Source organism: Acanthaster planci, linkage group LG03 (genome assembly GCF_054643075.1).
Source record: "Acanthaster planci isolate LZ-2023a linkage group LG03, COTS_SCS, whole genome shotgun sequence".
NCBI lineage: Eukaryota > Metazoa > Echinodermata > Asteroidea > Valvatida > Acanthasteridae > Acanthaster > Acanthaster planci.
In genome coordinates this window covers 3,376,068-3,392,013 of record NC_141779.1, presented here as the reverse complement: position 1 = coordinate 3,392,013, position 15,946 = coordinate 3,376,068, and the positions used below count along the sequence as shown (strand labels likewise).

At 41.7% G+C, this 15,946-nt stretch overlaps 1 protein-coding gene across 1 annotated transcript in view; it reads right to left on the bottom strand.

Moving 5' to 3' along the window:
• The window catches only part of LOC147799560 (uncharacterized), a 92,341-nt gene that overhangs the window by 73,332 nt on the left and 3,063 nt on the right, over positions 1 to 15,946 (bottom strand). Inside the window, exons 2-16 of the mRNA XM_087133984.1 lie at positions 12,530 to 12,797; positions 11,750 to 12,022; positions 10,948 to 11,226; positions 9,231 to 9,482; positions 8,710 to 8,967; positions 8,284 to 8,538; positions 7,853 to 7,966; positions 6,905 to 7,075; positions 6,070 to 6,282; positions 5,153 to 5,419; positions 3,874 to 4,128; positions 2,755 to 3,042; positions 1,608 to 1,859; positions 723 to 1,007; positions 301 to 398 (exon numbers count right to left, since the gene is read on the bottom strand). Of these exons, the coding sequence (XP_086990110.1) occupies positions 301 to 398; positions 723 to 1,007; positions 1,608 to 1,859; positions 2,755 to 3,042; positions 3,874 to 4,128; positions 5,153 to 5,419; positions 6,070 to 6,282; positions 6,905 to 7,075; positions 7,853 to 7,966; positions 8,284 to 8,538; positions 8,710 to 8,967; positions 9,231 to 9,482; positions 10,948 to 11,226; positions 11,750 to 12,022; positions 12,530 to 12,797 (3,528 nt within the window). The remainder of the gene's footprint in view (positions 1 to 300; positions 399 to 722; positions 1,008 to 1,607; positions 1,860 to 2,754; positions 3,043 to 3,873; positions 4,129 to 5,152; positions 5,420 to 6,069; positions 6,283 to 6,904; positions 7,076 to 7,852; positions 7,967 to 8,283; positions 8,539 to 8,709; positions 8,968 to 9,230; positions 9,483 to 10,947; positions 11,227 to 11,749; positions 12,023 to 12,529; positions 12,798 to 15,946) is intronic.

Sequence of the window (15,946 nt, the reverse complement as noted above, 5' to 3'; positions counted from 1 at the left end):
TGGAGTTTCAAAATGAGGGTAATATATGCCTGTTGGCTTGCGTTGCGGGGATAATAAGTGAAAGATGACTTGCTTTATGAGTTCTCTTGGAATGGCAAATATGGCGAATGTTTCTGAATGTCAAGGGCCCGCTGCTTGTGCATGTAACCAGGATTTGATAGTGGGGGGGGGAAACAGCTTGCCAGAGATGGGAGAAGGTGAGCCTGTTCTATGCCAGGACCAATGGGAATGACAGCATCAGATTGGTATTGTAATTCTATGGCCAAATGTCAATCAAGGACAAGTGAAGGGATAGCCTACTCGGTATCTGGTTGTTGAATCGGCAGCTGGTGTCCAGTAAATGGTGATGGTGGTCGTTGTTGACCTATGGTTGATGATTTCCCCGACAAAACTGTTCCCTGTGATGTTAAAAAGTCCATGTTAGGCACTATCAGAAGTGGGTGATTGTGGGAAGTGTTGTTGAGAATTCTGTTTACTGAAAGGTATAAATCCAACCTGCAATATTGACTTTTGTTTCTGAGCGCTCGGGAGAGAAATTCCTGAGACGTTGGCTTAAGTGGGAATGGAACCCAAAGACCTCCTAATGCTAGTGCAGATGTGTAACCACTCAACCGATGAATTTTCAGAGGTGAGCTGATTTGTTAACATCAAAAACAAATGACAAGTATGCAAAGGAGTGCTAAGATATCCAACAAGTTGAAACATCACCCTCGCATAACTACCTGTAGTGGCGTTGGCAATCGCAGGCTCACTGAGGAAGACGTGAGTTGCTGTGCCCGTGGTGGTGGACACTGCCAGGTCGTAGGTAGTTTGGGCGGTAATGTAAAAGGTTGCCCGTCTCCTCTCGTACCGCCCCTTGCGGATCATCTGACTCTCGGAGCCGTCTCGCGGGGTAGCGGTAATGAGATAGCCTTGAAAGTCACCAGGTTCATTTGGTGGCTCCCAGCTGATTATAATGTGGACGCTGATGACTTCCTCCACAGTCAGTGAGGCAGGGGGAGATGGGACTAACGAAAGAAAAATGGTCACTTTTTTTTTTCAAGGTGGTAAAGTTCGGTGTTTTGCAAACAACAATGGCACAGTCACTTCACAAACTTTGTCGCAGCTTCAGAGGCAGTTTGGATGACTACAAAGTGGTGTTCAAACTCACGTTATTGGAAAACCTACTTAAGAGACAATTTCCACAGCAAGTGGTAAAGGATAATTCACAAGGTTAAAAAGAATGTCCAACACAGTGATGTACATGTACCGTGGAGCAGTTTCCAGTATTAAGGGCAAACAAACGACATAATGGAATGATGAACCACAACGCTTATAGAAACCTGAAAGATTTTTCAAAGAAACGACACTGAGGCTGCACACTTTGGAAGACCAGGGGTTTTGAAACGTCAGATGTCACAATATGTCTTGCATGGTTGTGCACATCATATGTCCTCACCGTACCTTCAATTCCTCAGGGGGGGGGTCAGTGTGGAGAGTCGGTAACTGACATACTGAGTACTGGTTCAATCCTGTGTGTACATTAAAATATCGTGCTGCAAACCACTTTCTGTTCCTGCATTTAATTCCCGTTCTTCCAAGTAAAAGAGTTTCCTACAAATTCTTACCTGTCCAGGCAGTGAGCGAGCCAATGGACAAGATGGTGGATGAGATGTAAGCGTCCACACGGATGTCGTATCTGAAACCGGCTCTGAGATTCTCCAGAGCAAGTGACAGGAAACCTTCAACAATGCTTGGAGACTGCTGGTTTCCATCCTCTGGGGAGAAGACAACGGCGTAGGAGTCTGCATTCTGCACAGCGTCCCACGCTAACATCAGGGTGTTCTGAGATCGAGAGACTAGACGCAGTGCTGACGTCACTGTTATGAGAAGGGCGATAGGAGAAACATTACAGTGTTGGCAATGTTTAATAAATAATACAATGATTGGAGAATTTGACAGTGGTTTCTGTAGGATGGACACTGACAATGTGTGGATATTCATAAGAGAAATGTGGAAGTACTCTTTCCTGGATTCCAAGTACCACTTCACACAACCAAAGCCAACACCTGACCTGAAATGGTACTTGTGTCACAAACGGTTTGAGTGTTACTGGTCCTTACATGTTTCACTGATATTTTTAACAAGTGACACACTTAAACTTGAAAACCTATGATGGCGCCGTGCTCTCACTTGTAATGGTATTTAGACCCTACGAGGCCTCACTTTGCAAAAAGCCAATAAACAGCATGATGGACGATTACATGTACATCACTGCTATTTGTAACATAGGAAAACTAGAGCAAAGTACGCACAAGACTGAAAGGTAAACACTGATAAAAAAAAAAACTTTGCGCGACGACAAAATTCAGCACAGGGCATTAAATACTTCAATAGTCTGTTCAAAATCCAATACTCTCAACCTCGTCTACCATTACACATTATATCAATTTGTGAAAGGTACCAATTCCTGTGATCAATGTTTATCACAGTGCTCAAAATTCAGTCCCATCTCAGAAACTTCTTTCCAGAACAAAAAAGGCAATGACCAGGCAGACAATTTTAATATGAGATGCACCAAAACGTGTCAGTGGCTGTAACCTGCCGAGAAAAATTTTCAGACATGTTGAGGAGTTGTCCTACCACATTATTCTAGCTCTTAGTCTACTGTTGGGTTTTAGTTGCCGTTTTAGGAAGTGAGCCCTTTCCACTGTCAATCTTTCACTGATCTGAATTTAATCCTCAGACTTTAGGACAAACTTTTCTCCAACTTACCAGTTTGTGCTGTCCGGCTCGCTGACTCTCTGCTGCGGAAGACACCGTCCGATTGCTTGACAACCGATGTGACAGACATAAAGTAGTCTGTGTCTGGCTCCAGGTACTCAAAGGTGAATGTGTTTGGGTCAGCAGCCGCCACTGTACCTGCCAGCACAGGAACGGTCTCTGTGGTCTTCCGTATACTGAGCTCATAAAGGCTGACGAAACCAGAAGCACTGGTCCATGTGACAGTGATAGAACGTGGAGCGCTTGTCATCACGCCCAATGAAGCTGGCACATCCACCACTAGTTGAAAACAGGAAAAATTGAAAAAGAGTTGTTTTTTTTTCCTTTTCTTAATTCTAAACTGCCCTTTTCATTTCGTCTTTTACGAGTTGACTTTAAATATCATCTGCTATAGTGAGTTCTTTAAATTCACATGAACATAACAATTTGAATTCTCCGTACTAAAGACACTGTTGCTATACCTCGTGATTCGGGGCAAGGTTTTGCTTAGTTACATCAGAGACGTCTTGCACCAATGAACTGTTTCAATTAATAAGAAGGGCACAAAGGAACCAGGCCATTCCAGAGACGATGCTTGCTAAGCAAAAGCTTGCCTCAAATCACAAGGAACCTTAACAGCAAGTGTCTTTAGTCTGAGGAATTCAAATTGTTATGTTTATGTGCAATCAGATGACTCAGTGTACCAGACTTCATTCAATCTAACTCACACAAGGCTTATTGCTAAATGCAGTTCAAGATTTTGTAGGTTGTTATTAACTCTCTTTTTACTTGATTTTTCTGATCATTTTAACTTTTCCAAAAGTGACCACTTAGGTTTTGCTATTCTTTTGAGTATTATTCTTATTTTGGAACGTGTTATTGCGTGTAATTGTTAGCCTCTGAGTATCTCTTGGGTAACTTTGGAGCTTTTTAGATGATCGTTTTATTTATTATTTTTAAACCAAACAAGCAGATAATCATATGCTGCACCTTTACTGAGTTTTTAAAACCTCGTAACTATTTTAATTTGTCAATGAAACAATTCTTTAGGCAATGATACCAAAGAACAGGGGAAAAATGTGAGAACAGAATTACAAAGAAATGAAAGCTCTTAACAAAAGCCAGGCTTACAAGTTCTTATCTGAGCCATCGTAGTGACTTGCGGGATTCTATTCGGGGTTGTTAGAGTGATGTCGTAAAGAGAGCCAGGCTCCAAGCCAGTGAACTGGTGATAACGCTCCACCGGTGTCAAGGTTACCGGTCTAGTTAAAGATCCCCGTCTAAGAGTCAGCCTGTATTCTGAAGAGGACTCCACGGCTCCAAATTTGACTGCGATGGAGGTTTTTTCCACAAGATGAGGGTAAATACGGCCTTGCTCACCAGCATCTGAGACAAAATGCAACAACAACCATTTCTCAAATATACTCTGGAGGGTTGAAAAGGTCACAGGCAAAGAAATCTCAGAAAGTACAGACACTGTTCAACATCTATTTAAAAAATGTAAGATGTAAGATACTCACACATTTGCTATCCCAAAGAATTGAGAACATTGTTTCAGTTATTTTGTTTGAGTTTTGCATTAAAAAGAGCAAGCTGAGCTCTTTGTTCTAAGGGACCACTCAGTGTTAGGCATCCTGGTCCAAATGCGCTCTACGTTGCTGAAAAATGAAGAGGGTTTCTCTTACTATTTAACCTCAACCATGTCAACTCTAATGAGTTTCTGGTGAATCATGACTCATTCTGTTAGGATGGGTTACATTTGTACATTAACATCTTGAAATTGCCTTTATGTGAGTTCTCTAAGTTCCCTTCCTCTCATCTTCACGAAAGGCAAAATACAACAAGGAAGCAAAGGTCCAAAAGCTCTAAGGTCATGTCCAAAACAGGACTTCCAGAGCTATGGCTAGGTCTAGTGTCTGCACATCTCCATGTATTTCAAATAGAACAAAGACGTAAACCTAGCTCTAGACAACAGATTCCGATGCAGCCTAAGCCTGTTTTATGGACCTAGGTAATATTTGCGTCACTTGCATCCGAACAGACTGATTCTAAACAAGAAAAACTGAACGGAAGACAAGCTACGTTTGGTAAATATTCCACTGGCCCTTGATAACTTTGACGTAATTCAACTGTGGGTTGTTTACAAAAGAATCTTCTTGAATCAGAGCAAAATGAATAATTATAAACCTTCAGTGGTATCATATTATAGTACAATTTTAAATTAAAAAATGCTGCAACAGAGACATTGGTGATTGAATGGTAAAGATTATGGGTGGCTGGTGAATATTTCAAATATGTACAAATTTGATTAAATCAAGGGGAGCCTTGGTATCTCATGGTATTCAAAAGAAGAGGGAGATGATGTGTTTGTGAAACATGCAGCCAAAAAAAAAAAACTGAAGCCACTAACTTGTGCTTCCTGTGCTTGTGACGGTAGCGCTGCGAAGATCTCCGCTTATGGTGGTCACTTCGATCCTGTAACTCAGACCTGGCGTCAAGCCATCCAGTACAAATCTTTGGCCACTCTGGACGACCGGAGAGGCCTTGTAGCCATCACCAGGTGAGTAGACGAGGTCGATGTTATCATAATCGCTACCCTGCGTATCAACGACCACAACTAGCTCCGTCTCTGGAGGGAAGCCACTAGTGACGCTGACGATGCTGGGCCTTGCAGGAACTGAAAGACGATAGGTACGGCAAAGTCAGAGTGACACTTTTAACCTAACATGAGTTTTGGTTCCAACATTATTTGACACTGCTTGTAGACAACAAAACAAAGTCAAAAATGGGGCAAAGGTTAAAATTGGATAAGGGCTACAAAACCGAATAAATTTTCAAAGAGCATGTCATAGTTTTTGTAAAGTCTACCAATGCCACCATCACCAAAACAAAAGTCAAGCATATTTTGCCTTTCCACATCCTTGGCAAGTATATGCAAGCTCAGACACGTTTCCTTTCTTTGAGAGAATACCGACCCATGTGACCCATGTGAGAGACAACACAAATCTAATACAGCAGGCAAAACTCAACAATGTGTATTTTGTCACTGTGTCTACGGGATCACCTTTGAATGGCAATTGAGCAAAGACAGGTTCATTTTGTTGGTCAAGTACTACTCAATACAATCACCAGTTTGAGAGCAAGTACTACTCAATACACTCACCAGTCTGAGAGCAAGTATTTTTGAATACATTCACCAGTCTGAGAACAAGTACTAATCAATACACTCACCAGTCTGTGAGCAAGTGCCACTCAATACACTCACCAGTCTGAGAACAAGTACTACTCAATACACTCACAAGTTTGAGAGCAACTATCAGTACTCACTAGTCTGTTGTCTGATGAGGTCCAACACAGACGACCCACTGACAAGGCGGATTGTATACACAACTCCAGGCGTCAGCCCAGAAATCACTTGGTTAGTGCTGTTGGTCACAAAGACACTCCCTGATGGTGCGTAGTCCAGACTCTGTCCAACAACAAACCCGGTGACTGTGATGGAGTTTTCGGTGAAACTCACAACCTGCAATCGAGGAGCCACTGTGGATCAAAGGAATAAACCACGGTTATTGACCAACATCCTCGACAATGTACTTATATGCATAGTAAACTATCACAAGGGTAAGTGATGCAATAGTCTACCAGTCATATGTTTTCAACCAATGCATGAATCCTTTTGTATATGCCTGGTAAGGCCGTATTGTTTTTACTTTGCCTGATTAGGAATACGCAGACCCTGAATGATGTAAGTTTACAAATAAATTTATCTTTCTTGAGACAGGATTGTTCATCCTTCAATCCTGGATAATTTAATTGAAAGTAAAAAAAAATCACCATACATTTTTATCTCTATCTTTATTTTGTCCAACTGCCCATCAACCCTGCCAAATTTCAAGCTAACTGCCCATAAACCCTGCCAAATTTCAAGCTACGTTCATGATCCAATAAATTTTTTTTAAAAGCCAGCGTACACAGCAGAAACATGACATAACGCTTGAAAGTGAATGGAACAGTGAGAAAATTGTTCTCAATTATGAGAGTATGAGGTATCAGCTTTCCTGCACGTCTTTGAGTGAATAACAATGAGTTTCACATGTGATGGAAACTCAACTTGTAACTCTCTGACACCGGAACAGGAATCCAGACTGATGTACTGACTGACCTGTGGTGAACACAGCTGATCGAGGCTCGCTTTGTACTGTGATGCACTCATCACTGGCGGTCTTCAGGAGTGCCCTCACCTCCAAAGAGTACGAGGTTTGAGGAGTGAGACCAGTGACTTCATATTGAGTGATTGAGCTGGACACCTCAACTGACCTGACGCTACTGGTTCCTATTAACAAAAGTTAAACACCGAATGATCAAGTCTAGTAACCTTGTACACATTTTGCTTTACCACAGAGGACAGATACACACAGATAACAAAGGATCTCTCCCTATTCTTGTTGGAAAGTCTTTTGTTCAATTCTGCCCTTGATGGTACCATATGCTTAGTCTACGGGAAAGAGTTACATTGTAGGAACAAACAGGAAAACATAAAGCACTGCTCTCCATGGTAAAGGAAAACACATATGTGTTTAACAGGCCACACCAATTTTGCAAAATTCAAAATCTGAGGTGTTTGAATGAAGATGGTTTCAAGAATTTTAAGATAACACTGCATGACCAAACCCATTTTTTTGAAAATCCATACCATTTTAATTGCGTTTGCCATAGTTAGGAGAAATGACGTATTTATTGTTCAAATCCCAATTTTTGGTTTAGACAGCTAAAACGAGCAATAAATTGGCATGTATTGATGAAACGATTGTGGTAAAACCATAGAGCTATATAGAGAATGACATCAAACACTGAATTTACAATTTGAAGATCACATGGCCACAACAACAGCACTAAGGACGTTAGACTTGTGAACTAGTACTTTAACTTTACTTTGCCTTTTCATAGTAACTGATGATGTTAACTGATGACGTAATCAGGACTAGGGAATTAGACTCATGATTTAGTACTTTTGCTTTAAAGACAGACTAACCTGTTATAAAGTAGGTAAAAATATAATCAGGAGGAAGTACATACAACTCATAATTTAGCACTTGACAGTAGAGCTTACCTGTTTCATAGTAGGTGATCATATAATCAGATGCTCCAGGTGATGAGCCCCAGCTAAAGGCGAAATCCTTAGAAGTCTTATAGATAGTGGTCAAATTTCCTGGGAGATTAGGGGCTGACACACAAACACAAAACCAAACTTTTGGAATAGCTTCCTACAAAATTTATACCAACATCAAGCAAATGACACGAAAACAAACTTTTGGAATATTTCCCTACAAGATTTATAACAATATTAAGCAAATGACACAAAACAATCTTTTGGAATAGCTTCCTCCGTTGGGACAGTAATACATGTACACTTACGGTCCAGGCCTAGAATTAACGTCCTCGTGGACGTCAGGGCATAACTGCTGCCATAGGGTGGGGAAGTTAAAGATTGCCTAAAGTCTAGGAGGGTGTCAAGGAAGGGATTTCATTCATAAACCTTACGTGATGTAAACATCTGTGACGTCATGATATTTGTCCCAGCTGCTGACACTTGGATCGTGTAGTTCAAAGTACCGCTCTGGATGGGCAAAGTCAGAGATCGAGGTGCAGAGGAGGCTATATTTCTAGTTTCCTCAGTCACACCACTCCGCGACAGGGTGACAGTGTAGGTCTGGGCACCATTTACAGGGTTCCAAGTGAAGGTGACCGACATGGATCCAATGTCTTTGATGTTGATAGCTCCTGACTCACCAGCAACTGACAAAGAAAACACAATCCACTACTTAAAGGATCAAAAGAGAAGAATTATCGATAAAACCAACAGGACTGCTTTTCACTCTACAAAGTGATCATAAAACGAATCAGTCAGTGTGAGTGGAATTTTAAGGATATTTTTTGGGGGAAAAAATAATCAGGAATAAGGCTAACCTGTTGTAACAGTTTGAACCTCGGTGTCAGAATCTAAGTTTCGAAAGCCACCTTGAAGGCTGACGACACGGATTTGGTACTGGGTGCCAGGCTCCAAGCACATGATGGTGAACTGTCTTTCACTGATAGTTTGTTCCTCAGTACCCCCTGGGGTGTATGAGATATTGAAGGCGTCTGCTCGCCCTGCAGGTGGAGCCCAGGATAGGCTGATGGTTGTCTCGTTTGTTGTAATGTCAAAGCTTGTGACTGCCTCTGGCACTGCGTTTTTCATCGAAATGTATAAAATGCACAGAAGAAACCATGCTTAGAAATGAAAGAAAAGCAAAAGTCAAACTCTAAATTCGTATCAAATCTTAACAAAAACATTGAAACAATGAACTCAAAATTTGTAGCAAAATAAGAACCTTTACTGCTACAGTTCAAGATCTCTTGCAAATGACTTGAGTTTATGGTATGACTTCCATAAGGATGGTTACAAAGTAGTCCAGATAGGGTGCATGCTTTTGTATAAGGCTACTTACATGTCTGCACTACTTGAGAAGTGATCAAATCTCCTTGTACTCCACCAGGGGCGGCATATAATTCAAATGTATACTCTGTGCCGGGGGTCAACAGCCCCAGAAAAACCTGTCGGTTGGTAATACCAGTGATAGGGGACGGTGGGGAGGCCCCATTGGGACTGTACTCCATTATGTACTCAGTGATATCATCACCAAGACTAGCCCAAGTCAAGCTTAGAAAGGTCGCCCGCCGAGCATCAACTTCCAAGGAGGCTGCAGGACAAGAAATGGAAATGACACTCTTGTGAACTCTTGACATGTTACCCGGTGCAATGCTTCAATATTTCAAACACGGCTATTGGACTCTACAAATTGGAGATTACCTATATGGCAGATTTAACTCGCAAAATTAGGACAAATCTACTTGCATTTTGCCTGCAAGGAAAATGTTTTGCTGAGTGCTAACCTTGTTTCCTTCATTCATTGGCTTGGTTGGTCACTTGTACAGCTGCTTGCTGCCCTGCCAGCCTGATCGCTATTTCATTTCGCTTTCTTGTGAGATATTGACCGCTAGCCTAGCCGTGACTTACTGGTATGCCTGGCTTGCATGCTTTGGGTTTCAAAATCACTTGAACTTACAACTAATCGCCTACCATTGAAACAAGCATCAGAAGCCTTGTACACCACTTGGCAACCTACATAAGGCGTCAAAGCCTAGGAATGGTTGATTTTCTACAGAATATTTCTGTGCCTTATTTTCACAAACGCTCTGCTTGCCTACCTTATATCAACATGTTTACCGGTGCACTTCTGAGGGAAGCCTAATTTTGTTTTTACCTATGGCTTTACTTTTCTTACCTCACTCAAAAACCTGCTGGATTAAAAACTTGTTTCTTTCTTTTGAATTTCTTTGACACGCTCATCCAGGAACTGCCTCCAAATAACAGTATCTCCCACAAATTACATGCCCACTGCAAGTTTTTCTTCAATGTCCTAGACTTGAAGAGTCACATTTCTTTCCTATCCCCTTCCTGGTTGAATGTTCAAATGACGGCCAGAAAGCGCTCTTTTCAGGACGGCATAACTCGGAGACTATTCCAATTACCATGACACATGACACTGATTCAAACAAGTCCATCTAAAGTCAATCCTCTTTGCACCTTAGCATGGGCATCAATCAGTGTTGGATGGGGGAACACTTCCCCAACTTTTTAAAGGGGGATATATTATCAATTGCCGCGAGCCCCTTCCACTTTATTTCATATTTCAGCTGATATTATTTGCAAATTGAAATAAATCTTAAAGCACTTGCTTAGAAAATTGTGGTCAAAAATTGCCTCAGACATTTAGTTGCCGTTAAACTAGGATCCAACGGCCCCAGATCCCATGCTTCACAATTACATTAGTTCTTATCAAGGCTATGTTCCCCCTCAACTTTTGAAGTGATTGATGCCTATGCATCTCAGGTTGAGGTCCAGATGGATAATGAACCAGCGTTGGTCTACCCGACTGAGATTTGGAAACACTTTTCCTCTAAGTGTGTAGCAAAACTATCCAAACTTGCAGTTTAGAGTAATTGTGAGGTAAAAGAATGAAAATTCCAATCTGTAACAAATTAGGAGATGAGGAAATCACTAAACAAAAGAGAGGACTTTACTGATTTGACATTTTCAGTTACAGGTGTTGAATTAAAGGTGCAATAGAATTTGTGGGAAATGCTTGAAATCTGGGGCAGTACTTAGAGTAAACGCTTTGGAGATTGAAGAGCTCTCCTCCAGGTCACTACCCAAGCCAGCCACAGATGTCACAGTAACGTCATAAGGGGTGTTGGGATTCAGACCGGTCAATGTGACAGCATTCCCCGCCGTTCGAGCACTAGCACTGGATTCGGTGCTACGCTCCGTGTAAGTGACTTTGTAGTAGTCAACACGGTTTGGTTGTGTCGAGGGAGTGACAGTTACGGTGATGCTGGACACCTGTCGATTGGAGAAGCTAAATGAGCCGGGTGGACGCGGAGCTGGAAAAGACCACAACAAAAGGAACAAATTACTGGCAGAAGACAACACAGAGTGTGGCCAACAATCTCCAAGAATTAAGATTGGGATTCATTCTCGGCTTTATTCACTGGAAAATATACAACTTCGTGTGAACAACCAACATCAGGTATCGAATGTGGACAGTTATCAAGCATGCATTCCATGGCAACTTCTGTCTGAACCCCCCCTATAGTAAACTTTGGGCAGAGATGAGTGAGGGTGAACGAATACAGCATCAGAATGTAAACACTATGGTTGCTGTCTTACAAGAAAAGCGCCCTCAAGTTAACAATCCAGGCCCAAATGAGGTACTAGGTGATCATTCCCAAAACAAAGAATTTCAGTCACAACCTATGTAACCGTAGACATGACATTTTGAGTAATAATTTGTTTTTGCCAAGCTAAAGTTTTTCTGCACCCAGTACATCTGTATGCTTTGGGGTTCACTAAATTGGACTAATTAGATTTGGGTATGTTACGCTGATTAAACTTTGTGGAACAAACCATTGCGAATCTGTGCTATGCTGTCAACAATGTACTGTCCACTTGAAGGCTGAATACGTAGCTCATATTGGTAGAGGGTGCCTGGTGTCAGACTGCTAAATGTGACGACCTCGACTCCGGCTACATCTTTGCTTTCCTGCACAGGAAATCTGTTGTTGATAGGGTCCGCAAGCTGAACCATGGAAGCTGTGCTACCAGGCGGCAATGAAAAGTTGGGTACGCTAATGGCCATCATACCAGGGGTGTTTGTCGCAGCCAGTGAGATTCTATTTGCTAAAGGATACCAGTGAAAAAGTAAAGGGGATTCAATGCAATGGCAAAAGGCAACAACATCAATACCAGTTAATGTTTGAAACAAAAAAGGAGGGAAACCCAGTGTCAAAATGTAGAACTTTCTAGAGATCTATTTGTCAATGTGATTGCCATGTTCTTGAAAATATGTTTCTGAAAACTGAGTTACTTGTGAAGTTAAAATGTCTGAGAAATCCTCATGGTCCTACACTTTGCATTTGTACAGAGTACAATTTCTTTACAAATACCAATATTAGCACTGGTGTAGAGTTCCCATGATGAAAAAAAATTGACATTGTCAGGAAATTAGTTCTGTGATAAACATATGCACTCACTGCGCTGACGTTCTAACTTAAAGAAAAAGGATGTATTTTAGATAAGCGACCAAAAAGCAAATACGACTCCTGAAATTGATTTTGTCTCCTGATGACAATCCATCCTTATACAATGCATCAGAAAAAACCACAAATGGCACAGTTCTGTGCTTACCGGTACCCAATGTCTGTCGAGTGAACACTGCTGAATATGCTGAAGTGTTCATCACCCTGATACTGTAGTTTGTGCTGGGATACAGATGGTAGACGGTGAAATCCCTGATGGGGTCTGGGCCCACAGCAAACGGCGAGTCATCAGTCTGAGTGTTAGTGTCTATCCGTGTGACAACGATCTCACTCACAGAAACAGGATTCGGCCATGTCAAGGTGTAACTGAAGGAGGTCACAGTCTGACTGGCGAGTCCAAGCTGTCCCTCGGCAAACTGCAATCAAAGCACAACGTGGAAAACACCAAGGAAATTGATTGGGGCAGGATTTTGTCAGCTAAATGTTTCAGCCAACACTATCCCCTGCTGACTTCAACGAGTCTTATGTCAAGGTTTGGTCACCTTTGGCAGATTTGGGGGTCACTATTAGAATTCTGCAGGGAATGGTTGGCCGGGGGGGGTCACAAGTGAAAGCACAAAGGTAAAGCACGAGACCCAGGGGATGAGGTTTCTCGTGCCTGACAAAAAGGCTTCATTTCAATTACAAACCATTTGTTGCACTTAGAGCACAAAAATATCCAACAAATAAACTTCCAGGTACAGAATAAATTAGTATTCAAACATATTTCAACCATGTTGCCTGCAGTACTCAAGGAAAAAAAGAACAAGAATTTTTCAGGAGTTGGGATGTTTGTTGTTGTTGCTTTTTTGCTACTGTCACTGTTTGTCTTTGTTTCTGCCGTGGGGTTAGATTAGGTAACTATGATATCAGACAGTTGCTTTCAGAGGGTTGCACGGCTAACAGTCCCTGACAGGTGTTTTCTTTCCCATCTTGTCCAAAAAGCCATGGTCACAAATTTTCATTAATTAAAGCAAGGTACACATAGAAATGGAAACTACGTGAAAGTTGTGTTTTTGAGATATGTATCCTAGAAAAATTCCACACTTTGGAACAAGAATAGACATGTATTACAGGAAAATCTGCAGGGAAATGAATTAAAAAAGATTAAGGACATAAGCTTTTTGAAAACAAGAAAGGACAAACGGAATTGGGTCCTTCAAGCTTCACTTGTAATTCTCATGTTGTAGCTTGAGTAACTCCAGCCCTGCACTGGAAAATTAACGTGACACACTTTGACCATGACATGGTGATGTTTCTCTTGTTGATCATTCCTCAGGCTGCTCAGGAACCACGTACTTTGTTGAAAAACTTCAAGTTCATTTAATTAAATACTGGTGCCATTACCTTCATTCATGCATTTGTGCCATTAAATTTAGTCCATTCGATAATGACGGCATCCAGAAATTGGACACCAATTCAGCCTAGTGTTCCCTAACGACCGAGCTCCAGAAACAAAATCCCATGTTAACATTTGAGAATTCTAGGCCAAGCCGCCATCATAATTCTAGCTGATGATAGGCCTCTTTGTCAGTTTAAAACGCTCTAACTTAGCCTATATGTACCTCCCTGAATCGCTTTTGTGCACTCTATTCCAGCTAATTCGAACGTCACAAGAGTTTGTGCTCTTCGACAGAAAATTTCCGTAAACGGTGTTCAACCAACTTAACTTACATGTAGGCTTGGCCTTGCCTTGGCCTAACCACCGTACCAACTTGACCGCGCACCGCACTTCAAATCCATATCAAATTACGTGCATCGTCTGCTTTTACTCTTCTGTATACAAATCCTATTCTTTTCGCGATCACACTCCACCAATAGAGGGGGCTATGTCGACCAACAAGCGTGTGGATGCATCGATGCCACAGGCATTTTAAAAAAGTTTTGTGGGACGATTTGTGCATGGGTAGTATGCGAGACGTGTAACTTTTTCCGACTTTGTCGATAATGATTCTTGGCGTGGTCCAGTAGGAGAATGTCTTCCTTCCTCTGTGTTTCTTTCTTTCTTTATGGAATGGCATGCTTTAGAAATAGTATCGGCACCCTTAAAATTAATGATCATTTCAGAAAAAAATCCACATTTTTGTCAATCCATGTGTTTTAATCCTCCATTATCTGCCTGAGCTCAAGACTAAAGGCTGAATACTCTTCTATGGAGATGCTCTATCACCCCGCTCTGTCAGCTTCTCAGTAAAAACAAAAACAAAGACCCAACAACAAATCACCAAGGAACTGAACATTTAAGACAGCAAAATCCCCAGATTTTGACAAATTTTGGTGTTGAAAAACCTGCAGCGTGGGGTTTTTCCTGGGGTGAAAAAAAGGATTATTATTATTTCTTTCTAGTAATAACACCAAGGATTCCTCAAAAGCGCCCTGGGCACTGTAGCTCGCAAGCCTGAAGAAACCCGTAGAGAGGAGACAGTGAAAAGCAGTTACAGTTTTAGAGGTGGGAGGAAAACCCCAGAGGAATATTCCGGGTAAAACCCACGGAGTCGGGTAAGGACTGAAAACCCAATCCACATGTGGACCGGGCTGGGATTCGAACACGGGCCGCAGAGGTAGAAGGCGAGGAAAGAACCACTACGCCAACCTAACTGCAAAGGGAATAACGCATAAGACACTTTCATGTACTTACTATATGCTTGTACAGCGTCAAAGCTTTGGCATGCGTAACACCGGCGACCTTTCTATGGAACGAAAACCAGGAATTTTGCCCATGAATGGAATCAGACTTGCATATTTCCCATTAACCATTAGCGAGGCTAAATGATTCGGTCCACTGCACAAAATATTTCTAAATAGCATACTGCGTGTACATAGGGCGTGCAGGTTAAATGCATAATGGTGTTCATACATAAAGCAATAGTACTTGTAGCACACACTGACTGAGGCGATATGGGTGGAAATGTTTATTTTACAGTACATGGTTTTGTACCGCGTGCTCTCTCTTTGCATGACAGACACGGTTTTTGCCAACCAAATCACTGACGCGTTGGTACAGATCAAGGAATAACGCCCGACGTGTGACCGCATAATTTCACTCACAGTGCAATTAAATGGTGGATGAACCCCTCCGTTTAAATTTAATGACGAAAAGGGGCATTTTCAGGCAAAATCTGTCATCAAGGGTGAACTTTCAAGGAGTAACATACAAAAGACAAGAAGAAGAAGAGTAAATCCCTTATGGTTTCTCTCTTTGAGTGGTTTCCACTCTTTTTAAAGTGGTTTTCACTCTCTTAGAGTGTTTTTACAACGGTGAGTTTTCCACTCTAAAGAGTAGGCAACACGAGAAGGGTCTATAAAATATTTTAATCCGCTCGAGGGAGAGCATGGTTAGAACGGCATATTTCCAAGACTGAAGTAGAATTGGACGACGATGTACACGTAGCATGAAAATCACCCAGTAAAAGTTCGACTGAAAGTGAGAACCGTAATGAAATTGCGATCCACATTGGAGTGAAACATTCCTCTCAAATTCGTCTGGTGTCCAGTTTCACTCAACTGGAGTAAATTTTCCCTCTTT